The 27,749-nt window shown below is 36.7% G+C and overlaps 1 protein-coding gene across 1 annotated transcript in view; it reads right to left on the bottom strand.

Moving 5' to 3' along the window:
- Nucleotides 1–22,828: 22,828 nt before the first annotated feature.
- The window catches only part of LOC105232947 (protein scabrous), a 98,747-nt gene continuing 93,826 nt past the window's right edge, over nucleotides 22,829–27,749 (bottom strand). Inside the window, exon 4 of the mRNA XM_049450934.1 lies at nucleotides 22,829–24,207. Coding sequence (XP_049306891.1) covers nucleotides 23,179–24,207 — 1,029 coding nt within the window. The 3' untranslated portion in view covers nucleotides 22,829–23,178. The remainder of the gene's footprint in view (nucleotides 24,208–27,749) is intronic.

The following is a 27,749-nucleotide window of genomic DNA, read 5'->3' as shown; positions in this document are numbered from 1 at the left end:
AATATTTATCAGCAGGAAACCTCAAAATTGTATTAACTCTGAAATTTCATTCCGCAAGAGGGGAAAAAGAAATCATATTTCTTTCACTCAAGCATTGGTAATAATTTTGTACAACTTGTTTAATTCAAAAAGTCGTCTAATGGGTCAAATATTGGAATGCTCTATTTCAACATAACCTAAACGGTTGACGGTGATTCTAAGAAATCATGCCACACGAAACAAAATCAAACAGAAATATTAAGCTACCAACGTACAAAATTTTAGATTTCTTCTTTGCAGAATACAAGTCAAACAACAATAATCGAACGTTTCAAAATGATCGCAGTTGGACATTAACCTCTTAAGATTCTAGACATCAAATATACGGGCTTGAATGCTTATAGCTGACTTTGTAGCAAAAATAGCCGCCCCTTGCTAAGATAAATAATGAAACCTGGAGAATGTGTTCTGTTCCTTTCATAGCTACTTATAATACGAGGTTTGAAAATTAAGTAATGAGACTGATTTTATTTACCACAATCTGTGACCTTGAAATTCCCTTTCTCTTTTTTCGGCATCACTCTCCTCTAGCTTATTTAGTTCGCCTGCTGCGTCAAGTTGAGTTGACGTGTGTTTGTAGCAACGCGTCGCGATAAAATTTTGCGCCAGATTGGGCGAAACAGCATCGGAAACATACGCTAAAATTATAAGAGTGTATGGTGATAGTGCTCTTCGTCGTGCCCAGGACCCGGAAAACAAACGTCAAAGCTCACAATGTTGGTTTCGGCGCGCCCCCGCCCAAAAGTTCGCATGAGCACGTCGAAGGTGAAGACAATGATTATTGCCTTTTTTGATAGCCGTGGAATCGTCCACAAAGAATTCGTTCCACCGGGGAAAACTGTGAATCAAGTCTACTATTGCCAAGAACTCGAAAGATTGCGAAAACGAGTCAACAGGATCCTTCATCACGACAATGCGCCGTGCCACACCGCCCTCAGCGTGTCCCAGTATTTGGCCTCTGAAGGAATCGCCGTGTTGCAGCAGCCGCCTTATTCGCCCGACATATCACTCTGTGACTTTTTTTGTTTCCTAAAACATAATCGGTGGTCAAAGGAACCCATTTTGAGTCGATTACGGGCATCCAGGCGGCCGTGACGAGGTTACTCGCGGACATCCCAGTCGAAGCGTTCCAGAAATGTTACGAAGCATGGAAAACGCGTTGAAATCACTGTATAGCTGCCCAAGGAGACTACTTTGAAGGGGTTGGCAGAGTTGTACAAGTAGAATAACTTTCAAATATACGCTTTTTATGGAATAAGTCTCATTACTTAATTGTCATACCTCGTATACCTAACATAAGGATTTTCTAAATTTCGGTTCACTTCGTACCATATATGTGATATGTGAGTTTTCGGTCAACCAAATGTAAATGTGAAAATGCGTAAAATGGGGTCAATGTTACTTCCAGCTCCCATATACCTAATCTTAATATATTCGAAATTCTGGTTAAACTCATGTCGCAATATCGGTCAAAATGTTAGACATTGTAGAGAAAATGACAGAAAATATTTTTCTAACAACACTGTGACTAAAATTGATCCAATCGTTTTAATACGCCCCCCAGCCTCCACATACTAACATATGGATTTTAATATGTGGTTGACGTTGTACCATATAAAATATCGAAGAAAGAAGTTGTCTCAACCTTTTACCTCTTCGTCTGATGAAAATATAATACTAAAAAAGTGAGAATAGTGTTTGAAAATAGTCTGAAAAATGTTAGAGAGATGGCAACAACGCTCGACATCTCCTGCGAGTCCGTTTGAATGATTTTGGTGAATATTTTTGGTATGAAACGCGTCCTTGCTCGATACGTCCCGATATATATAGAGAATATATAGTATGATAGCTTGCTAAAAAGGATATGTGTTCGGAGAACGGAATATAGAAAGGTTTAGTTAATTGAATTTCTATCGACACTATTTAAATTTCAATAATTTCTACATTGGCTCCCCATATCTTTCTTTACTGATGTTTTTATTTAGTTCCTTATTACAAACAAGTACATACACGTAGCTGACATAACATGAAAAACATCAAAAGCCAGCAAATTTAAAATGAATATTAAAGCATCTTAAATACCAACGCTTTGAGAAATTCTCTTGAAACTTCCCAAGGCGATTTCGAACACTTACTTAATGACAAATATATATGCATGTATTTGGCTTCTCCAGAGGACAAGTAAAATGCAAATGACAACGAAATTGCGGTGAAAGGCAATGAAATTAAATTAATGACCCATTTGTGATGGGCGTCAAGGCGCAGCGGAACTCACACACGTACTGCCATAAATATGGTATATATCTGTATGTATAGTATGATAGATAGATATTGTATATACAGTATGTCAACTATTTGATCACACCTGGGTATCAGAAAAAGGTTTTTGTTTGCAACTTTTTTATTTATAATGACAATCCAGTTTTATTTTATATACAAAACAATTAAAAGTAGTGAAATAAAATTAACACATTTGTTTTTCAAACACTTGCTAGATTTTATAGAATTTTAAAAAATGTCTCCGCTGCACATTTGATCAATTGGTTGACATGAGCGATTTTTTTTACTTAATACTTAATATGACTCCCTTTTGCTTTGATTACTGCCTCAATTTTGCCAGAAATTTTTAGCCTTCTGCCATAAATCGTCTAGATTCTGACACTCACTTTGGTCATCAGAAATCGCACGCTTGACCTCAACCCAAGCATGTTCGATTGGGTTGAGGTCTGGCGATTGAGGGGGCCAGTCGAGTACTTAAAAACCGTTGTTTTGAAGCCAAGCTTTAGGTACACGAGAAGTATGTTTCGGATCATTATCTTGCTGGAAGATGACGTCCGACACATTCTTGCCCCACACTTCCAGACTCTTGCACAAACCTTGTTGAATGATATCGACATATTGGTTGGCATCCATTCGTCCGGTAACTCTTACACTCTTACGCACTCTCCTACCCCTCCATCCTCATACACCCCTACATCATCACATTACCGCCTCCAAACTTGACCGTTGGTTGAACAATACGGCTTGTCAATGGCTCTCGGGGTTTCCTCCAAATCCATTGACGCCCATCTTTTCCCAGACGGTTTATTTTTGTTTCGTCGGACCATATGACTCACATCCAGTCATTTTGGGTGTAGGTTTTATATTTTTTTGCAAATTGGAGTCTCAATTTACGGTGTCGTTTTGTCAAGAGTGGTTTTTTAACTTTGACACGTCCGTGGAATCCGTTTTTCCGCAATTTCTTCCTTATAGCTTCACTTGTTACATTTACTTCATCCCTATGGAGGAGATCACGTCTGATTTGGCCCGCATTCTCATGCACACCAAACTTTATCTGCCTAACAATGCGCCTTTCTAGGGTGGCATTCAAAATTGGCTTTCGTCCAGGAGTGTTTTTTACACATAATGGGCTCATTGATTGTCTTATTTTTGAAACCACGCCTACAGAAACACCAACGAGTCTTGCAATTTCTCTATGCGTTGTGTTTAAATGAATAAGCCTTTTGATTTCGTCCATTTTTGTTGCACTTAGTTTTTTCATCTAAAGTCAAGCCAAACTTAAGAAAATAAAATGAAAAACAATAAAAAAAACTCACCTTTTACTAGAAACAAGAATATAACGATTCCACAACTATTATTTAAAGAATCTAAAGAAATACTTGAATCTCAGAGAGCAATATTACGGCGATCAATACCCATTTACTTCACAAACTCAACTAATTGATCCCATGCCTTTGTCTACATTTGTAAATATTCTCTAAAAAGTAACGGCACATTTTGGGCAATTTCGCACTTACTAACTGTTCTTGCATAGGCCTACTTAGTGAACTTATCCCTTTTATTCAAAAGTTTGTTTAAATAAAAAAGAACAAAATAGAATATTTTTGGAAATGTATGTGATCAAATAGTTGACATACTGTATAAGTACATACATATGTACTCGTATGTATATAAATAATTGTGCTTAGTGAAGGAAAAAACATTATGAATGTCAAAATGCCTGAAACGAAGTCGAAGAGGCAAACAGCTAGAACAATATAAAACGCTAAAATTCTATCAGCAAAACAAATACAACAAGGATAGGGAATGACGTGAAGCTAAATGCTTTGAACATGGCACTTTGGCATAGCGGAAATTGTTTATGTTGTAATCATGCCATCAATGTTCGCTCAGTATTCTTTCAGCGCGCTGGTCGTCGAATAGCCTTAGATATAAGGTGTTTTAAAGAAGTGCGGACATTTTATTTCAAATCAAATACGGAAAAGTTAAAAATATTGACTTAGCTGGTTTTGAAGTTTTATGTCATTTTGGCTTTGAGTAAAAGTTGGTCACATGATTATTGCGAATTGTCCCTTATCAAGAAGATGTTAGTGGTCCAATATCCGGATAGCCGGATTTATCTCGCCAATATCCCGACAAACCAGCTTATCAGTGTACTCGTATCGGCCTTGACTTACCTGTACAAAAAAGGGTAATAACGGTAGTAAAGACTAGTCTAGACACATATTTCAGAAGACCATTTGGTAGCTATAATTTTCTATATCACTACGGAATGCTCTGTATCTCTCAAAACACCCTATAATTGAATACGTACAGATATATTCTTCGTTATTTTTGTGTCATTGTATCTGTGGATGGCATGAAGTGAAGATTTGAGCAAAATTTAAGGCAATCTTTTATTGTTGTCGTTTGTTTACTAAGTACATGTGTATGTAGGCTCTTTAGCAGCTGAAAGGCAAATGTCTTCCGATTGCTCACTTTGCTTCTGCTAACAGCATTTGGTTATACTTGTTTGCAGGTTAATGTTGGAAATGTGCTAATTTGTTGCTCTTTTGCAAATTAAGTAAATATTCTCGATTACAGGCCTTGTTGCGCAAATTCCATTAATTCACAATATAAATTCTCATTGAAGGCATTTACTCATTTGAATAGATATTTTTCTGGTTACTTAAATGTAAAGCTTAAACAAATATGCATAACTATACTTAATTAGTATTTGACTGGGGAAAAATTACGAGAGTTGTGATTAACGCCTTAGCCGATATCAATTAAAGCTTTTTCGTCGATCAAAATTTCTTAATTAAACTAGTAAGGAGAGGCTATAGTCAGTCTTAATCGAACATTTCATACTCTCGCAAGGTTCAAAGCCGAGATATTTGAAAAACAGTACTAGAAGCGTCTCACCCATATTTCAACCATTTTGGGCAACAGACTAACTGGCTCTCAATAAGATTTCTTACATATTGAGCGAAAGGTGCGGTATTAAGTAAATTGAAAGCTCGAAAATACAAGTAATTATATAAATATTAAGTTTAAAGATGGAGTTATGTGTAGAAGTAGGTCCTTGTGGCATTTATTACAGTGGCCATATAAAGGAACAAAAAAGCGGCGTGGGGTTCGTAGAAGGAGAGAGACTCCGTCGCCGAGTCCTGGCTTCATATCAGTGAATGAACGCCTAGCCACAATCCGCATCAAGGCGAAGTTGACATCTGCAGATTGTGAAACCGATTTCCCAATTGATGACGATGGAGATGGACGTTTCATTGCTCAACCATGAAGAAGTTCAAATTATGCAATTATCTGTCTGAAGAACAAAAAAGCAGCGGGGGCCGATTGATTACCGGCTGATTTATTCAAAGACGACGGCGAAGAAAAAGAAAGCATGCCCAACGACTGGAATTTAAGTGTGTTCTGCCCAATCCACAAAAAGGGAGATCACACAATTTGCGCTAACTACCTTAGAATAAATCTCCTCAACATCGCTTAGAAGGTTCTATGGAACGTATTGCGTGAACTATTAAAGCCCTCCGACAACAAACTGATTGGATCTTATCAGTGTGGCTTTAGCCCTGGAAAATCAACAATTGACCAGATATGCATGACATCTCGGAAAACGTGAAAAAAGAAGTTCTACACACCCCTCTCTTCGTCGAATTCAAAGCTACTTCTGACAACACGAAAAGGAGCTACCTTTATGCGGCAATGTTTGAATTTGGTATCCCCGCAAACTAATACGGCTGTGTAAACTGGAAAAGGACTTCTTCGAGCCGTTCGACACCAAATGAGGTTTCAAACAAAGCGACTTCCTATCGTTCGACTTCTTCTATCTACTCCTGGAGAAAATCATTCATGCTGCGGAACTAAATAGAGAAGATACCATCTCCTATAAGAGTATACAGCTGCTGGTGTACGCCGTTGATAGCGATATCATTGGCTTCAACAACCACGGCATTAGATCAGCTTTCTCCAGACTGACTAAGGAAGCGAAAAAAATGAGTCTGGTAGTGGAAGATGACAAGACGAAATAGCTCTGTTGACAGTTATAATTTCGAAGTCGTAAATAATTTCGTCTATATTGATACCAACATTAACACCAAAAATAACGACATCCTCGAAATCCAATGCAGAACGCAGGACTTTATAGGCAATTGAGAGTAAAGTCCTCCCTCAATGAGCAGAGGCCCAATTGTAAAAGTCTGAAAAATCTGATGAAAAGTTCTTCGGAAGATTTATTGTCCTTTGCGCATTGGCCACGGCGTATGTCGCATTCAATGGAACGATGAGCTGTACGAGATATACGACGACATTGACATAGTTTACCGAATTCAGAGACAGCGTCTACGCTTGCTAAGTCATGTCGTTTGAATGGATGAAAGCACACCAGTTGAGAGTGATCGGCACAGTACCCGCCAGTGGAGGCAAATGAAAAAGACGACCTCCTCTCCGATGGAAAAACAAACTGGAGAAGGAACTGGCTTCTGGATGTTGTAAACTCGGATATAACCGTGTAAACGGTGTCTACTTCAATAAAGAAGAAGAACTCACATGTTGACTGACATAAGCAGTATAAAGTTACCGGGAAGTTCGAACATCTTTATATTAGGTGTATGCGGGATCAGGGAAGTATCAATCCGACTTAACCCATTTTTAATACTTAGATAGACCATTAATAGGAAAGAATTTTCCCTGAATATCAATTATAAATCTCACAACATCGGTCAATAGTTTTTGGTATAGTTAACTATAGACACTGGAATCCGCATATTCGGTACATAGTCTACTGAATAGGTTTGGTTCGATTTGGTAATTTTTTTATCATAATGTAACATACTTGAAAGACGCTATTCGTGCAAAGTTTGGTTTCGTTATATTAGTTGCTTCTTGATTTGTATACTGGATAGTAAAAGAATCAGACAGAATTTTAAATTGGGTTATATTGGACGTGGGCGTGGTCGCAGTCCAATTTCGCCCATTTTCGCACTCTTACATAGGAATGTAAGAAGAATGTCACGTAGTCAATTTGATTTTCCCTAAAATCATATATTACTGATAGTTGGGCGATACCACACCCCTGGTCTAATTTTAACATTTTTTTCTAAAGCATCTTGGTTGCGAAATTTAATGCTTGTAGCGCGTTTAATCGATGAAGTGAGCTTGGTTAACGTTTCAGGTAAAAACGATTGCACAGATAAGATGTAACAACTTCTAGTTAATCATATTTTTTAATGCAAAAACAATTAAATTATGAATGAGTCCTTGAATAAGGTTCGCCTTTACTTAGCTGCGTCAAAGATTTTACCGGGCACTTAGAGCAGTGCTTTAGAATAGATAAATTAAAGTAAAATCATATGAATTTCATTTGCCCTATCAAGGCTGAAAATCACATATTACACAGCCGATTTATGATGGATTCGATGAACTTCTCATATTTTCATATCAGGGATCATCTGTAGAACCTAGCCTAACCTTACTTCTTCGGGATGTATTCGTATGTACCTTGAAAAGTTACTATCAAGACAAGCAGACAAAGGTTTCCACATTCGCCTCTCTATTTTGCTTAATCCAGACCGAGTGGCCGATAAAATACCGTGTGAGTTGTTTAAAACCTGCGGCGAGGAACTTGAAATACACTCATGATATAAATATGAGTGTACTCTGCACTATCCACGCAATCTCCGCTAATTATCTCTGCGAAACTCTCAAGATTAAGCAGCATGATGCTGAGCTCAGCTTCATCAAAATCGCTAAGTACTCGAAAGCTCCTTCAATTCGAGACCCATGGCTGGACAATGCAAGCAAAAGTATTCACACATTCAATAGAGGGAATAACTGTTGTTTTATGTCGAATTCAGAGATGCTGCCACACTTTTTGACGCGTTAACATTTTAAGCATGAAAAGAGCGTGAGATATCAATGCCTTAACTGTCGTCATTCTCTGCGTGTGACATTTCAAATTTGATTTTATCGCTTATGTCAGCGAAAATGTCAACAAATATGTCAAACATTACCCCGACGGCGTGAATGATAAATAATTTGTGTTGGCGATGGTTTTACAGAATTAATACTGATTCATCGAAAAGCAGCAAGGAAAAGGCAGTGCCGGGGGTTTGTGGAAAAAGCGAGTAAGCGCAAAAGTGATTTATGACAGCATTCATGAATTGCAAGTGCAAGTGTATGCGTGATGGGAGTGTGTGTGCGCACTTAAGCATGTGTATGACTCTGTTGAAGTGTTTTAACTGCTGAATAAACATGAAAATTTATATCCGCTTTTTAAAGTGTTCGCATTCACACACATATTTGATTCATGATAAGGGTCTCTGTTTTTCGATAAGCTCTTGACGAGTTCATCTGTTTAAAATAGGCTGATATGATTTAGACATATGTATATATACTATATATAAGAGAAATGCAAAGCGGTGCGATTGCAGTTAACTTTAAATAACTTTTTAAATGTTGATGTTGCTGCGCAAAAAATGGGAAATTATTTTGTATTTCGTAATAAAATTAATAAATGTCCGGTCAAATACTTTAAAATTCTTCAATGTTATTTGATATTTTTGTCCATTTCAGGGTTTCTTCAAATAAATTTTGAGGATTTTTTCAGAAAAAATAGAAAAAGTTAACTTTGGTCGCACCTTTAATACTCTCCACAGTTGCATTATTTTATAAACGAGTGACCAGCCTCTTGAGTAGAAGAGAACGTGTGCGAAAATTTCAGATCAATGTCTAAAAACTGAGGGACTAGATGTGGCCCAGTGGAGTGTTTTTTGTTTCCTTGCTGGAAAAGGTCGATCAAAGGGGATCCAAGCAGCATGCTCCTTGGCTCTCAATGCTATTTCGGAGAATGTCTTCCGTGACGCCTTCTATGCTTGGAAATCGCGCTGGCAGCGCTGTATCGACGCAGAAGGAGCCTATTTTGAAAGTTTTTAGAGAATTGTAACGATTGGTTCAATACATTTTTTTAAATCGACTCAGTCTTATTACTTTCCGGACAAACCCTGTATACTTTTACGTACATTTTATAGGGTTTCCAACACTGGCATCGTGTGACTTCTTCCTTTTTCGAAAAAATGCATTTGCCCATGAGCTAAAACACTCGTTCGACATGCTTTTGGACCGTGCAAAATACTGTATTGAAGCAGAAGGAGACTATTTTGAAGAAAATAAATTGATTTAACCGAATAAACCATTTGTTCTGCTTTGTTTTTAAAAGTTCTGTTTACTATGGAACGCACCTTGTATTTACATTGTTACAAAAACGTACCCGGAAATTGTAATTTAAATTCTTTGCATATATTTATATTTTGTTTAGTTTGCTAGGCCTGTCCTTAATTACTCTGGTAAATATGAGCGTGATCTGTAAACCAGTTTGTTCAGGTACACCTCAGTAGTGCGCTGCGATTTTTACAAAGGATAAAAATATCAAACAAAGAATTTTTTTCAAATTTTATATTTCTTACTAAATTTCGTGTGCGGAATTTTTGCGAAAGTTGGTAAAGGCTAACGGCGATTTAGTTTTATCAAAAACACAAACCTACGAGTGGTACAAAGCTTTTACAGACAGTCGAGAGACGTTGAAAACGTGCCGTTCTGGACGACCTTCGACCTCTTCAACTGAGGAAGATGAAGAATGTGGTGCTTGGAAATCGTCAAGCAAGTGGTAGATAAAGGACAAGAGTGTTCGAAATTAGCGAGTGTCCGTTCGAATGATTTTGGTGTTTATTTTGGGAATGAAACACGTTCTTGCGAAACGTTCGAGCCGAAAAATCACTTCGAAAAGCCGTTCAAAAATCGAACTGATTTTCATTTTATTTTTCGATATTTATAGAGCATCAAAAATTTGTTCCGGACAGATATACGATCAGTAAAAAGTTTTATTGACGCCTTTGCGTGAAAACATCGGCCAGAATTCTGGAAGAACAATTTGGAATTTAATGCCAAAAACGAAATGAATAGCATCGATCAAACACCGTATTCGCCACATTTGGCTCCGTATGCTTTATTCTTGTTCCCCTAACCTAAATTTCCGCTCTGTGAAACCCGTTTTCCGTCGTTCAAAGAGATAAAACAAAATTCGTCGAAGGAGTTGAAGGCCAACCCAAAAAGTTCTTATGAAAAGTGTTTCGAGGACTGGAAAAGATGAATACTATATTAATTATAGACACAAATTTTCAGCATAACGAGGTATGTCCAATACTAGAGCATATAGCTTTCATATAAAATGACCTATGCTTTTTATACTCTTTGATGTTCTAGAAAATGGTTCTTAGTGTAGTTCGGCTTTATATACGTACTACATTAACGTTTTTTCTTGGTTTAATACGGATTTCAAAATTCGTATGCAACAGTAGTCTGGACGCTTAACATTAAGTTCTTATCTTACAGAGCAATAGGAGCGATGGCACTCTCAATGTCAAACAAGATCTACGCTGTCAGGTGATGCCGGCTTCTCCAGTGTAGTGAAGAAATGGTGGTCTTCGATTTTCAAGCCGGAATATAAGAAACTTAAACTCAAAACTAAAATTTAAAAAAGCTTGTCCAAATATGCATTTTAGCTTTCCATTTAGTCCAATGAGTTAGCATGATTAAATTCCTACTTTACCAGATTTGAACCTGACAGAGTTCCCACATGACTCAAGCGTCTTATTTATATTCTTCCTTCTATACCATATCCTAAGACTTTTTGCCTCGTGGTTCGAGTCTACTTACCTAACTACTTTGAACTATAGTAAGTCAAAAATTTAAGAATAAATCTATAAACATATCTTTCCACCACCTTTCAGATTTATCCAATTCAAGAAGTGGAATACGTAGAACTTGAATGAAGATGCGGATAAACACTTGGGTCACATTCGCCGCCTGTTTGATGTGTGCCGGGTGCAGTTATAAATTCGTCACAACACATTATTTTTGGGTAAATGTCGGCCTCGCGATGTTCGACGCAAAACGATAAAAAGCCCAAATGTTTTGGCTTAATTATTAATTCCGCACTGCAAAATGTAATTAACAAAATAAATGAATGAGCGTTGTTAATGAGCAGTGTTGCATTATTTATGAAATTTGCAATACATTTATGCAGTGTAAATTGTAATGAAAGGGTGTGTGTGCATACGGTGTGAACCCTCTAGGAAAATGTAAAAAAATCGTCTTAACTTAGCAATCTTTTAGGCTTAGAAGGCGAGGTATTGTTGAGTAAAACAGAAAAAAATCATTTAAATATAAATATATTATCCTAGAAATTGCTATTACTGGTCAATACCGATCTAATTCTTATGAAAATTCATAAGGAAACAGTTTAGTTGTGTTTTTTGGCATAAAAATTAATTTTTCTAATGGATTCTTCTACAATTTTTTTTCATCTGCGCTATTGTGATTTGCAACTTGACTAAGTTCAAAAGAAATTTAAACAATTCAATTATATATTAATTAACTTAATTCTGATCGTATGGCAGCTAAACTCTATAGTAGTACGATATCGGCGGAACCGACAGATGACAACTTTCTTTAGGGAAAAGGACGTGTGCAAATTGTTTTTGACAGCACGAAAGGGAGCTGCCTTTATGCCGCGGTGTCTGAATTTGGTACCGTTGCAAATCTAATACGGCTGTGTAAACTGACGTTGAGCAACACCAAAAGCTCCATCAGGATCGGGTAGGACCGCTCCAAGCCGTTCAATATCAAACGAGGTTTCAGACAAGGCGACTCCCTTTCATGTGATTTCTTCAATCTACTCTTGGAGAAAGTAATTCGAGCTGCAGAGCTAATCTGAGAAGGTACCACACCAGAGTGTATAGCTGCTGGCGTATGCCGATGATATTGATATCAGCTATAGCTCCGAAGTCGTAGATAACTATGTGTATCTTGGAACCAGCATCAACACCAACAACAACGTCGAAACCCAACGCAGAATATCTCTTGCCAAAAGGTGCCACTTCGGACTAAGTAGGCAATTGAGAAATAAAGTCCTCACTGATTATTCCTGTCCTGCTATATGGTGCAGAGGCATGGACGATGACAACATCTGATGGATCGACGAGCGGAAATTTATGATCTTTTGCGACATTAATATAGACATAATATAGACAAATAACACAGCGGCTGCGCTGTCGTCCAAATGGACGAAAACACTCCAACTTTTTTCGATGCAGTACCCTCCGGGGGTAGCAGAGGAAGAGAAAGACACTCCGTTGGAAGGACCAAGTAAAGAGGGACTTGGCTTCGCTTGGAATATCCAATTGGCGCCACAGTGTAAAAAGAAAAAAAGACTGGCGCACTGTTGTTAACTCGGCTATAATCGCGTAAGCGGTGTAAAGAAGAATAAGAAGAATTTAAAAAGCAAGTCAGCTTTCAACCTGGAGCTTTGACTACGGCATTATTTGGCATTAAGTTGCAGCATTCACCGTAAATAAAAGCATAATTAAGAACTGTTCTAGCCGCCGGCGGTGCGAAGCACAAAAGCGCATGCGCTGCAGGGCATTCAAGCCCACATTTACACAACGCGCGACGCACAGGTGTTTGCAAGCGCCGCTGCAGACACATATGTGCCAGCGATTGCATTAATTGCGTATAATTAAATATTTATGTTGATGAGCAATTGTGAAAAATAAGTGGCCATCATTAATGTTGCTGCGGTCAAGCAATTTTAAACTTCAATTGTAGGCGACAGATGGAAAAAATTAGTAAATTGAAAATTTTAAATACAAAAAGAATTAAGTTAATGAAATTAAAACTCAGTTGCAAGTTGAGGACTTATTCATACATTTTTATTAATTAATTTCCATTATATATATATATATTTTTTCTTTCTCAGCACATTACTGCCATGTATTGAAAATTAATCGCCTGTACATACACATGCATACATATAGGTTAGCTCAAGAGTGGTTTACAGTTATAATACTTACACTTAAGCTTAGCAACAATTACAATTACAATTACAATTACAAGAACTTAATGTACATACGTCTTTATGTATGTTTTTGTATATATTTATGTGTTTATGCTTATATACTCGCATATATGGTTATATATACACATACAAATATATAATTATATGTAGTACATGCTAAGTTTACACATATAGCTGGGTTGTCAAGTGTGTCCTGTCTGGCGGCAAAGTGTTGGCGTGCACCGGTTTTGCTTTCGCAACTTTTGAAAGCTTTTCGCACATTTCGCCAACAATTTGCTGCGTCAATATGCTTATTTTCTTTAGTTATTTTTGTTTTCTTGCGTACAAATAATTTTTGGTAGAGATCGTTTGCCACTTGAAATATGTATGTATGTCTAATGCTTATGCTTATAACTGAGGTTTTTCTCTTATTTTCGGTTTTTGATATTTTCATTATTTTCTGTTTCTGTTTTTTGTTTGTGTCGTTTACTCTTTGGCATTATTACTAGAGTTTTTTACAGTCATTTCTCACTTTACATTCATATGATATTTTTTTCTCGTTTTTTTATTAGCTGCTATTGGAGTCATAAAAAATGCCTGCTTCCATTTTGGAGGGGTTGTGATGCATACAATGTCATTTTATACAGATTTTTTTACACTATAACATACAAATATTATTTTTACTATTTTAATTTTTATGCTTTAATACACTAATATTTCTTGACAAAACGCTTTTACAATATTTTTGTCCTTATTGATTTACAATTCAATTCAATACACACACACACATATGTATAGTATAGTAATGATAACAGTATGTCTTAGTTACTTATACAGCAATATACAAATATGTATGTATGTGAATTCGTAATAAATTTGCTCTAAAAACTAAAACGCTCTCAGTTAGCACTACTGATATGGCGACATACACAAACTTTTGTTTTACTAAACATTACATGTTTTACTTAAATACATTTTTTGAGCTACGAAATTAATATGTTTTGTTGTTTTTCAAATATTTCTCTTGTCTACATTTGCGCTATATACTTATTATTTGTCTCAATTTCTTAGAAGCTATTATTCTGACGTTTTTATACTTACATAAATTGTTATTAAACTACTTTTTCTTAAAATACATGAATTTTTTCTTGTATTGATATGCTGTTTTATTGTTGATAAGTGTACGATTGCGTAGAAATGAGTTTGTAATGCAAAGGAAAATTTTCATTTTGCGAATTATTATTGGCGCTTCATTTTCCGCAAAGAGCAAAGAGAAAAGCTAACAGAGAAAATATGAATTTACAACAAATGCGAAAATTTCAAATTAATACTTTATGTAATATCCATATTCATGCAAAAATACAGTAATCATGAATAAGTTGTTTGTGTTTCCATGTAACTTCAGTTCCATATCCGAGTTAATTTTACAAAAAAACACGTTTTTGAGGCAATATATATAAAGAAATATTTTTATTACTAAATTCAATACATTTAGAATCTATTTTATTATAAAAAAACAAAGATCAGAAATAAGTAAAAAAAAACTAACAAAATTAACAAAAACCCCAAAAACAAATATATTTAAATTTTTTACATAAATTTTGAAGTTGTATGGAAAAGGTGTTAATACAAAACTTGTAGTTCTTTTCATTATCTACAACCTTGCCATGCAACTTTTTCCCATAGGACACGTAGTTTTTATCTCTTTAAAACTCGCCCGTTCTTCTCCACGTACTTATATTTTCCGTTAAATATTTTACTATTTTTTTTTTTTTATCTTTTGTTTCCAACGTTTCAACCTACTATGAATTGCTTTAACATTTTACCATTTTCAAAATCAGTGCCGAAGGTCTAGTACTTTTGACAAATATATAAAAATTATACTCAAAAAATAGTCGTAGAAAGTGTAAGTAATCACTCAGTACTGCTTCGTCCGTAAGACTTCAATTTCTGTTTAGCCTGACTTTTATAAAATTCAATTCGATTAAAAAAATAAAATTAAGTCTATTCTTTATATGAACAGAAATATTTATATTACATATATACATATGTAAATGAAATAATTGATTTTTTGTTTTTCAAACATCAAGGACTATTGTGAGTAATATTATTTTTTAGTTGTCAATTCCAAGAGTTGTAAGTAGCTCTATTCGCGATATATACCGCCTAAAACCCAAACCTTCTGCAGTAGTGTTCAGTGTCGGCATGACGTATGAGTAACATTTTCATGTAAGCCAACGTGTTTGTAGAGAATATTTCAGTGTTGCCACTGGCAGCATATTCCAATTGAATATTTCCATTTTTGGTGCGCATATTTGAATACAAAATATTCCAATTTAAGGTTATAGTTTTTAAGCGGACCCCCAACGTTTCAGAAAATATAATATATTTGTCTGCTTTATGTAGCTAATCACTTGAAGGATGCATGGAAAATTATAAGCAAATTGTTATTAAGTGCGGTTTATTGGGTTGATTGTATAAAAATTAACTTTTTCGCTGTTATTGTAGTTCAAAATTTCAACGAATTGCATGACAATCGCGCTGTGAGGCGTTAAATTCACACTTATTTCTTCGTGGGATCACACTTTTGATGTACATTTTTCGTAACACTATACTTTAGCGTGCTGACAACTCAATTTCTGTATTTTTTTATTGTCTTTACATTTTCGTATATTTGCAGATAAATTAAATACAAGAGTGTAATTAGGAAGATTCAACTATTCACAAATACAAAAGTTTCCATACAAAAACTGACAAACAATTTCTGCAGCAATTCGAGCGTTCCTTCAGACAACAATTCAAATAAAATTTCGTGAGGGTTTCACGTCAATTAATACAGTTTTCCAGACGATGTATGAAGCATTTTGAAATTCTCAAATAAGGAGTCCCGGGAGGAGAAGAAGACGTGTGTAAGATTTCGGTGCGAAATCTCAGAAACTGAGGGATTAAGTTGGGCATATACAGAAAAACAGACAGGGCGATGAAGAAGGCTAAATCGACTTAGGTCATCTTTCTGAGCATGTATACAAACTAAAGGCAAAACATAATAAGACTTTGATCATAAATTTAAAATTCCTAATTAATACTTCAAAATCCACGTCATCCGTATAGTATATTTATACAAGTATATACCTTATAAGGTCTCCGAAGTTTCCTTTTGGGTGTTAAAAACTTGGTGACAAACTTAATAAACTGCGTACTGAGTATACAAAAGTATACTGTAAGTAATTTTGAACCTCTGCGGAAATTTGTCCTCCACATTGGATGCTCGATGCATCTTTCTAGATACTGAAAATGACAATCGTAGCTTAGATCTCTCCACATTATCGAAAATAAGTCGGTAATAATATATATCTATGCAAATATTTTATACTTGTTCATTAAGCAAAAAAATTCCGGTAAAAAAGAAAGATGAAAAAATAGCATTTGCGTGCTTTAAACTCGTTATTTTATCATTCCTAAACTATTTAGTCAAATTGAGAAGAAAAAGAGAAACACAGGAAGCAAAAAAAAAACTAATCTACAGAATTCGCAAAGCTAATATCAACGTAAATCTGTGGCGAGAGAAATGATTTTACGAACCCAATGTGGTTAAAAGGTAGGGGAGAATGAAAACAAAACTTATTGACTAAAAATAGAAATGCAAAAGGATGGCATGAGCATGGTTTAATGAAAATCTGTTAAGAATAAAAAGAAAGAATGGTGGCATGAAAAACAAGAAAAAATTTAACTTTGGCTGCACCGAAGCTAATATACCCTTCACAGGTGCATTTCTTTTAATAACTATGTGTTCAGTTTGTATGGAAGCTATATGCTATAGTAATCCGATCTGAGCAATGTCTTCAGAGATTATGTTATTACCTTAGGCAGTAATCCATGCCAAATTTCGTGAAGGTACGACGTCAAATATGAAAGTTTTCCGTACTAGAACGTGATTTCGATCATTCAGTTTGTATGGCAGCTATATGCTATAGTTAAACGATCTGAACAATTTCTTCGGATATTACATTGTTGCCTTAGAAAAGAACCTGTGCCAACTTTTGTGAAAATACATTGTCAAATGTGAAAGTTTTCCATACAAGCGATTGATTTCGATCGTTCAGTTTGTATGGCAGCTATCTCTAATAGTGGTCCGATATCGGCAGTTCCGGCAAATGAGCAGCTTCTTGAAGAGAAAATGACGTTTGCAAAATTTCAAAACGATATCTTAAAAACTGAGGGAGTAGTTCGTATATATACAGACAGACAGACGGATATACAGACGGGCATGGCTAAATCGACTCAGCTCAACATACTGATCATTTATATATGTATATATACTTTATAGGGTCTCCGACGCTTCCTTTTGGGTGTTACAAACTTCGTGACAAACTTAATATACCCTGTTCAGGGTATAAAAAGTGCAAAATGTGGAGCTCTACTAAAATAGTAATACCGCTCAAGTAATAGTATGAGCCGAGTAAGCCTTAAAGAAGTAGTGATGGCAATTCATACATTTTTATGTGTGTATTTTGTGTATGAATAAACATTCTCTTGAATGTATTGTATGCGAATATTTTTTCCACTTGCCGTAGGTCCAATTCATTTAATCTTCAGCGTGTCTTTTGTGTAGCCTTGCATTGCAGGCAAATCTAAATAAGAAAGTGCAATGATAAAAAATTTAATTTCGCTGAATGAATGGCACACACAAAACTGCACCACGAAACATAAAATAAAGAAATAAAAATAAGAAACATAAATTCGTTATTCGGTCAGTTTCTATTAAATCCCCACTAGACATATTGCCGCACACGCCGAGCAATCGCATTGAGAGTTTTGCGAATGCAAATGGAAATGGATTATTTTTGCGTGAAAATGTTAGAAAACCCGTATTGCATGCCCACACAGCACACACAGCGAAGTGCGCCTGTAAATGTGCGACTTTTGTTTATTTTCACGAAATGCTTGCGCAGCAATTGTTTTAGATTAATTTGTTGGCTGCGGAGGCTGCTCCGCTGCACGCCGGTTGCGCACTGGCTGCTGGTTGTTGGTTGCTGCGTGGCAGCACGAATACCGTTGCGGTGCAGCCAGTTACAATTTTCATGTCTAGTTTGAATTGTATGCCGAAGCACAACATGCTGCGAGTGCGCCGGAAGTAGGTCAGCGGTGGGAAGCGAGTAAGGCAGCGCCGGCGTGAATGGCTGCTGGGCATTCAATGTGTGTGGATTCGACAATTTGTTGAATTATATGGCTAAAATGTCTGGTTTGGTTTTGTGCGAATTCGTCGGCGAGTAAGTAATTGGTATGTAGACGCATTGTGAGTGTGTGTGTGTGCGTGTGCTTGTCAAAATATTTGCCTTCACGGTTATGCACAAAATAAACGCGTATGCTTCGCAGCTGTTGCTGTTGTTGCCGTTGCAGCGCGCTAGTTATGCAAATCTTACTCTATACATCGTCACCTAAAAAGCAGAATAACATAACATCACTTTTCAGTAGTTTACAGGCGAAGGAAAAACGTTATAATAGAAACTACTCATATTGAAAAAAATTGAGTTTTGTTTATAAAATGGTTATATATATGTATATGACGCCGGGAGTTGAAAAGTTTATGCTATATATATGTAATATGATGTAGTGGATCGTAAGCCACAAAAAACTCAATTTTGATTTTTTGACGATACGCTGTTCTGCATTTTAGCTGACGATATGCATTATATAGTAAAGTAAGTGAGCCGCCAAACCATGCTCAGCGCAGCAGTTAAAGTTGAATTTTCATGCCTGTTTTGATGCGTCGGCGTATTTTAGAACTGTTGCTTACCGATTAACATGTGAAATAATTAATCATTTGTGCGGCTCTGAACTCTCAATAAGCGTGAAGTAAGCTTCACTGTAATTATCTCTTGGCTGATATGGTTTAGATACTTTTTGAGTTGAAAATAGGAGGCAGATTTTCTTAAAAACTAGATAAAACGTTAACTGTAAGAATACCCTTCACAAATAATAAGTTTTCCATAGAAGAACTTGAGAACGTAATCAATTATCCATATCGAATTTCGTAGAGATGTCTTGTCAAATAAAAAAATTTGAAAAAAGGCTGTTGTGCCTAATTAAATTCAGACCATCGGTGAATATCAGCTAAGTCGCTTTGACTCATCTCTCATAATATAAATATGTAAGTTGTTGAAATACAATTTTGAGTTTAGACACGACAGCCTCGATTTTGATAGAAATGGAGCAAGGCGGACATGTCTTCTTGGGTTTGACTACTGGGCTGTTGGGTCTTGGGTCTTACGGTTGCATGGATGACGCTGACCAACGATTTGTACTTGTACGGTCTCAAGATTTTACTGGCTCAATGTAAATTGCAAGAGAACCAGTAAGTTTTTGCTCTCTGCAAGGCTTCTGACACTGAGCATTTACTTCAAACGCTTCAATTGAAACAACATTTGTAATGACGTACTACATGCAAAGAACCCATTTACCTCCTACTATTAACTAAACTGTCTAAAATTCCTCTACACGATTTCCAACCACAACAAAAATGAGCTAATTTAAATTACATAAATAATTTATATGGCAAATGTTATGCCTTTGTCATGTTTGTATTGAATCAATAATTTAAAATGAAAAGCAAACTGAGAATGCAATACCAATCATCTCTATTGATTTGCTGTTCATTTTTATCCTTTACCTTCCAATGCCTGTTTTCTTTCCCCCTACTACACCCTCTTTGTTCATGTTTCTCGTCCGTTTTAATGTGAAGTGTGCACATTAATATTCAATTAAACTCAATTAATCTTTCAGTACACAGCAGCCTCCACATGACTACACATACTTGATGTGTATTTTATTTAAAAATGTCAGCAAATTGAAACTGTAAGTGTATTTCTGTACATTAATGTTGTACCATATATTTTCTTTTAGCAATTGTGCGGGTTATTACCCAAAAATTTTTTTTTAGTTGCAGTTATTGGCAACTCAACTCCATTCAGTTGAAATTTTAAAACTTTTTGCTCACAAAAGACTTAAATTGAGTTGCCATCCTTTAACACATTTTTTGTGGTTGTGGTTGTATACAGCTCTACTTCACTTCAGTTGAAAGAGCAGCTTCTTTGGGAGAAAAGAACATGTGGGAAATTTCAGATCGATGACTCAAAAACTAATATATTGTAAACGTGTGTGTACATACAGAGAGACAGCCGTACAAGAGTAAATGACTGATATATCAGACATATATATAAGAGTGTTTGTTTTTTGTTTTAACTATCTATTTTTTTCAATAACATCATGAAATTTCCTTGGAAATACCCTAAAACAAATTCCCTGAAAATTTGAGCGCATAATATTAACATTAAGTACTGGATAGATGGTATGTAATAAAAAATCTATGAAAATTGCGTACAACCTTACTTAAAAAACCGATTATCTCGAGAAGTATTAAAGATAGCGATTTTGACTTCAGACCTTTTTTAAAGCAAATAAAATGTCCTACAATTTTTCTATAGCTCTTGTCATTTATGAGAATTTGGTGGAAAAATCAGGTTTAGAGCCCCGTATTACCTCGCCGGTGTTTAAAAATCTTTATAATCAAAAACATTCTGCATTTATTTCTACTCTTTACTGCCAATGAATTTATTCTCTTTCCCAACTATTACGAAAAACTTTTCTTCATCCATTTGCAAAGCAGCAACAACCCTAATGCAGTGCACACAAACCCAAGCTTTTATTTACGCTCAAACACTGAGTAGCTTTTAAATGGGTGAATGGAAATTAAATATAATTTTTTGCTTGTCTGTTTTCTTAGAAATTTATTTACCGTAGTTTCAATTATTTTTATGGAAATTTCTGTTGCTCTTTGTACAATCAAAAGCGAATTATGCGAAGTAATTGAGAAGGAAAATATTTTATTGAAATTGTAAATGAAATGAACTTCAAGAGTGCACTCTAATTACTTAGGTGGATTAATTGGAGAAGAAATATTATTGAAAAAAATTGCAAACAATTTTATCTGCTGCCAATTTTGAATATATTATGTGTTCTGTAATTGTATAAATATTTGCAACATTGTTCTTGTAATTAGTATGTAGATGCATTAAGTTTTATATTCTGCACGTTTTTGTATTGTTTTTTTGAGTTTGGTACTTGCTGTAACGGTATCATTGAAATGCGTTTACAGGTGGGTTGCATGCTTAACTAACATTGTGAAGGGTTTGGAACTCGGCTACATTTCACAAATGTTTATTAGTTGAAAATCATTAATTAAAAGTTTTCTGCTGAAAGCAGACATGAAAATAATTCGGCTGAAAGCATATTTGGAGTAGTAATGGTTTCAGTAGAAATTCCTGTTGTCAAGTTGTTAAGGCATTGCAGCAGTTGTCACCGAAATGTTGTTAATTGATATGTAAAACTGTGCCTTGTTTGAAATATTGAAATATTTTGGCTTTATAAAGAGTGTTTTTGTGTTTGATTTTTGTATTTTTGGGTGGGTAAATTCTTATTTTGTTTTTTACTTAAAACTTTTGGAAGAAAGTTATAAGTTTACTTTTAAAATTTTAAAAGAAATAAAGTAACTTATGGCGATAATATTTATCCTACACATTGACTCAAAAATACAAGTATTAATTTCTTGGAAAAAAATTAATTTCTTAAAAAAAAACTAAATTTCTTTCATAAAAAATATGTTTTTCAAATATTTTAAAAGAAAGTAATAATTGTTATTTAGAAGCATGGGGACTTAACAGGGGTCGATTATTTTGGAAAAAAAATCATATTAGAATAAATTCTTATTGGGGGTTTTTCAATTCGTTTCGAAATAACGTTCATTTCTTAATATTTAAAAAGATAAATATAGTGTATTTGGGACCTAAGAGAGTATGTATGCGCCAAATTTCGTGAAAGAAAAAACTTTTTTGTACAAATTAAAAAAAAACAAAAACAAAAAACTTCTCGACACAAGACTTATAGATCCTATCGTTACCTACAACTTTGCTACATAAATTTTTTGTAGGACTCGTAGTGGTATCTGAAGTGGAAATAAACCGTTTTTAATCCTCAAAAATTCAACTACGCGCCTCTCTTTACTCTTCCCGACTTAGGAGCATCCGTAAATTATTTTTCTTTTCATTCTTGATATTTTACCTTTACTTCTTTCACTTTTTTACCATTTTCGAAAGTAGCAATTTTAAAGTATAAGAAAGTAAGTTATTGAGGTATTTGTGGAGGATGGAGGCATGTGCAGAAGTTCACGCAAGTGAGGAAAGTTCTCTGAAGGTCTGAAGTATTTGCATTGGGAGGTATATTAGTGCCTCTCGAAAAAAAAAAATAATGTAATCAAATGTGTATAAAATATTATAAATTGCTTAATTAAAATTTTGAATTATAAAATATACGTATATTTATGTAAAACATACAAGCGAGTTAGTAAAAAAAAATATTTTTAGTATATACTAAACTTTAGTCTAAGCTTAAAGTAGTGAAAATGTAGCTGAAATATAAAATCGTTTGACAAGCCCTCATTTACCTCAATCTCTTCCTTACTCGTTGCCGAGTGCATACATATTACTTTAAAAAAGCAAATACTTGTCACTAGTTTACTTATCATTATATATATATATATATATATATATATAATATACTTATTATTATATATTTAATAATACTATTTTTATAGCCCTAAATTCTAAACTCTCACCCACACAGACACACACACGCATAAAAACTTAAATCAATTAGTAACTTTGGACTAAATAAATACACTGCAGCGCAATTGTTTTGCATACCTACACGCATAAATTGGAAAATCAAATCAGTTCTCGGCATTCATTACACACATATGCATATATGCGTATATGTCGCGCCGATCTAACCATATTTACATACTTATCAACAAACGCACTGCACACGTGAACTGCCGCAGGCATGACTGTGGTGGCGCGCACATCATCATCTACATATTAGTTGGCGGTTTTGTGCGAGCGATTTCAGAGAGCACCTTACAGACGCGCCGCGGAAGCATACAACGCTATCGTTGCCGGCGAGCGCACTGGCCGCTGCGTCGCGCTACTCACTGCGGCTGGCGCCGCCGCCACAGGCATTGCCTCCGAGTGCGCTACGTCCGTCACGCGCTGTTGTTGGCCAGTCGCAAGCGCTGCCGGCAGCGATGATGGTGACGACGACGACAACGTTGACGCCGCTGTCTGCCATGTTGTCGTCGTCGCTTCCGCAGCTGTCGATTCGGCGCTGCACTTAGCCGCCGTTTGGCGTTTAATTAGCATTTGGCTAGATTTGACGGCAATCCATTCATTGCGCGCCGCATCGAACCAAGTCAAACCGAGATTGTAGCGTCCATTTAGATTGGCGTGTTGACAATGCGAGAACCACCAGCCACCCTCATAGTTGGCGGCGCAGTGCGTCTGTGAGATGTCACGATCGACATCGATCGCCGAGAACTGCATGCCCTGTTGATAGTCGAGCGCATCGGAGGCATTGCCGCTGTAGCCGGCGGTATTCAGGCGATAACCATCGGCTCGCGATGAAATGTAAAAGCGATCGTACTGTGCTAGCCAAACATTATCGTAGATATCCTGCATGACTATGCGCAGTTGAGTACAATTATTACGTGTCAAATGATGTAGCTGTTCGTTACCAATCCAATATTCGCCGGCTGGTTGCCCGAAACCGGCAGCGTAATCAGCCCAAGACCGATTGAAGTCGGCGCTGCCGTCGTAACGTCGCTGTATGGTGGTCCAACCGTCTACGCTGCAATGCACCATGCGTGGTCGTTGCTGACCGGCTGGTGAAATCATGAAGAGGCCGGCATCACTGCCAGTCGGCGCTTCGCTGCAGTCCTGTGGGAGATTCTGTATAATGGACTCGTATTGTTCTTCGACATTTTCTAGTTTGGCGACAAGCGACTCGGCGCCATGTGCCTCTGCTGTTGCCATGTTGTTGTCGTCTTTGTTGTCCTTATTGCTGGTGTCACGATGTTGGTGATTGTGATGCTTCTGGTGAGAGTGGTGTAACTAAAAAGAGAATAAAAAGGACGCGTCTGTGTTAAAAGTACTCACAATACTTTGGGATGTGGGGAGTTCAAAGTTGACTGACCCATATGTTATGCATACATATAACGCATTTGCTATATACATATTTAGTATATAATGTGTCTCGTGTTAGTATATAAGTATTTGGTTCTTGTCAACAACGACCAAAATGTTGGAGTATGTATCTGTTAGTACCTCTCTGAGTATGAATTATAATGAAAGATTACTACACAAGTGTTAGTACTTTAATGTCTAACATTTTGTCTTTTCATAATTCGTAACTTGTGTGGACTACTAATGTTGGCAATATGCCAGCAAGTTTTGTGGGAAACCTAAACTTCAGCCGCCTCACAGAACTGTTTTTTTGCATTTTGTTACATTTTAGTTATGCTTGGTAGAGTTCTCTCTTAAGCACTCATATTTGTGAAAGATATGCGGACCAGTCGAGGCCGCTGTAGAAATGGCGTAGTGAGTTTGAGGGAATGTAAGCGCGTAATAAAGGGTGATTTTTTAAGAGCTTGATAACTTTTTTAAAAAAAAAAACGCATAAAATTTGCAAAATCTCATCGGTTCTTTATTTGAAACGTTAGATTGGTTCATGACATTTACTTTTTGAAGATAATTTCATTTAAATGTTGACCGCGGCTGCGTCTTAGGTGGTCCATTCGGAAAGTCCAATTTTGGGCAACTTTTTCGAGCATTTCGGCCGGAATAGCCCGAATTTCTTCGGAAATGTTGTCTTCCAAAGCTGGAATAGTTGCTGGCTTATTTCTGTAGACTTTAGACTTGACGTAGCCCCACAAAAAATAGTCTAAAGGCGTTAAATCGCATGATCTTGGTGGCCAACTTACGGGTCCATTTCTTGAGATGAATTGTTGTCCGAAGTTTTCCCTCAAAATGGCCATAGAATCGCGAGCTGTGTGGCATGTAGCGCCATCTTGTTGAAACCACATGTCAACCAAGTTCAGTTTTTCCATTTTTGGCAACAAAAAGTTTGTTAGCATCGAACGATAGCGATCGCCATTCACCGTAACGTTGCGTCCAACAGCATCTTTGAAAAAATACGGTCCAATGATTCCACCAGCGTACAAACCACACCAAACAGTGCATTTTTCGGGATGCATGGGCAGTTCTTGAACGGCTTCTGGTTGCTCTTCACCCCAAATGCGGCAATTTTGCTTATTTACGTAGCCATTCAACCAGAAATGAGCCTCATCGCTGAACAAAATTTGTCGGACGTAAAGCGCGAAACACATTTCGAACCGAACACTGATTTTGGTAATAAAATTCAATGATTTGCAAGCGTTGCTCGTTAGTAAGTCTATTCATGATGAAATGTCAAAGCATACTGAGCATCTTTCTCTTTGACACCATGTCTGAAATCCCACGTGATCTGTCAAATACTAATGCATGAAAATCCTAACCTCAAAAAAATCACCCGTTATTTTTATAAGGATCTGTGTATAGACTATAGTTTCAGACTTCTGGATGTTTAGATGTCTAGTCATAACATAATTTGAAGTCATGAGCTTTGACGGAAGCGCGACGTGGTCCTAATATCATTACGTAGCCGGCAGTCTCAAGGAATTGGGTTTCCTGCGAGTTAAGGAACCACTAGAACCTCCGTCGCTGCAAGAGTTGGGCAAATTCAAGCTTTATCTTCCAGTCCAAGTTATTGGGCTTCTAACTATACATTGCTCATTCCTCGTTTATGCCAATTTCCGACATTTAACGATTGTTCTATTAGATTCTATAGTCTCCTCAAGACTGAGTTTGAAATACATAATCGTCAGAATATGTAGCTGAAATCAAAAATCATAGTATTTCCTCAAATAAACTCAACGCACTTTGTAGATCCACGAGGTACTAGGAAATCTTGATTAATTTTTAAAGGCTTTCCTGATACCACAAAGGAACGACCCAAATATAGTCGGAGCTTCACTACCTAACCTAACCTCTCAGTAAATTCTAACCTGGTACACACTTACTGCCTGAACTAACCACACCATAGGACTTAAAAAGTTCTCGGAAAGATGCTGCTACTTTTCGCGTGCTTTGGCTGCCACAATAGAAATGTGAACTATTACTTCACAGTTTCTACAAAAACAGGTGGACTGTTACTTTTTAAAGACTTTCCACTTGCTTCTTTTCAAAAGTTCACAAGTGAAAATACTTGTATACTGTTCATCTTTTCCCTGCAACATCACATTAATTTGCACTGTGATATCATGTGTCCTGCGCCCTTTCCGATTTCAGGCAGTGAAATCAGCAGCGAAGTGCATAGTAAAGGGAAGTGATAGCGAATAGAGTATGTCAGGAGCACGTCGGAAATCATTTTGTGTCGTCTTTATGCCGGAAATACAATTTAAGTGTGGTACGCTTGAAAAGAACGTGTCAACAAAGTGAAATTCAAGAGTGCCTGAGTGGCGGGCAGTTAGCGGGTGACCACGCGGATTCTAACGGCAGCTAAAAGAACCGGGAATGGTAGGGCATGTGATGGAAGTATATGTATATTGGGGAATAGTGCAAATATCTAGTCATGTTGGCAGTTTAGCTGTAGATGAATATGTAGGGAAGGCGGCGAGGAGACGGAAGTGCGAGTGCGCTTTGATTGTTCAGTTCTGCGTGACTGAGCGAGTGACTGTCAAAGTCTGGTCGACAGAGAGAGAGGGCGGGGATGTGAGAGGCTGTGCTAGAGAAGTGAGTGGACTGTTGTCAACATGCGAACGAAATGTGACAAACTCGGATACTGGCTGCCGGAAAGTATAAATTTAAGAAAAAAAGAAAATAATAGAAAAACAGCAACAACAATACATACGCAGGAAACGCCGCATACAAGTAAGTAGTACATATTAGTGACAAAAGCAACGAAAGAAGGAGGGAGAGAAAGAGAGCGACAACACGCACAGCACGCCAACGGAAACGGATGCTAACTTAGAACGCACGGATGTTGGCGTGGCTGGGCGTGTGGCCGGGAACAAAGCGAAGGACGCTCACAATAATGAAGAAAAATCAGAGGATGGCGGCAAGAAATGTTTGCACGCCTGTAACTGTGTAATGCGAGCAGCGTGCTCTGCGAAGTGAAAACAAAATGTGCTGGCAACCAAAGCGACAACGCTCCATGCACACCAACAAGTGCACACGGATGAGGGGGGTAAAAGTTTCAAAACAGTCACGCGTCGTTGGCCACACTAAATTGCTGCCATTTAAGCTCGTATGCTGCAGATTTGCGCTCGTTATGTGATTTGCCTTCCGCCCTCACCATTCACCCCGGACCGTGCACCACCATTTTCGTTGAGCTTCCTCTCATTTTTCGCAATTTTAAATTCGCTTTATTATTTCAGCACTTTGCCAAAGTATAATAGAAAATTGCTTAAAAATGAGTTGTGCTCAGAAACGGTTGGAAAAAAAGTTGCACAGGAAATGAATAGAGCAAAGTGTTTCCGGTCATTAACACGATGGCCTTGCATATGTTGACACGGACTGATTGCCTCGTGGTTGCCAGCAATGAATTTGTAATGTTT

Source organism: Bactrocera dorsalis, chromosome 3 (genome assembly GCF_023373825.1).
Source record: "Bactrocera dorsalis isolate Fly_Bdor chromosome 3, ASM2337382v1, whole genome shotgun sequence".
Lineage (NCBI taxonomy): Eukaryota > Metazoa > Arthropoda > Insecta > Diptera > Tephritidae > Bactrocera > Bactrocera dorsalis.
Note: the sequence above shows the minus strand (reverse complement) of the source record. Positions and strands in the feature narration are given on the sequence as shown.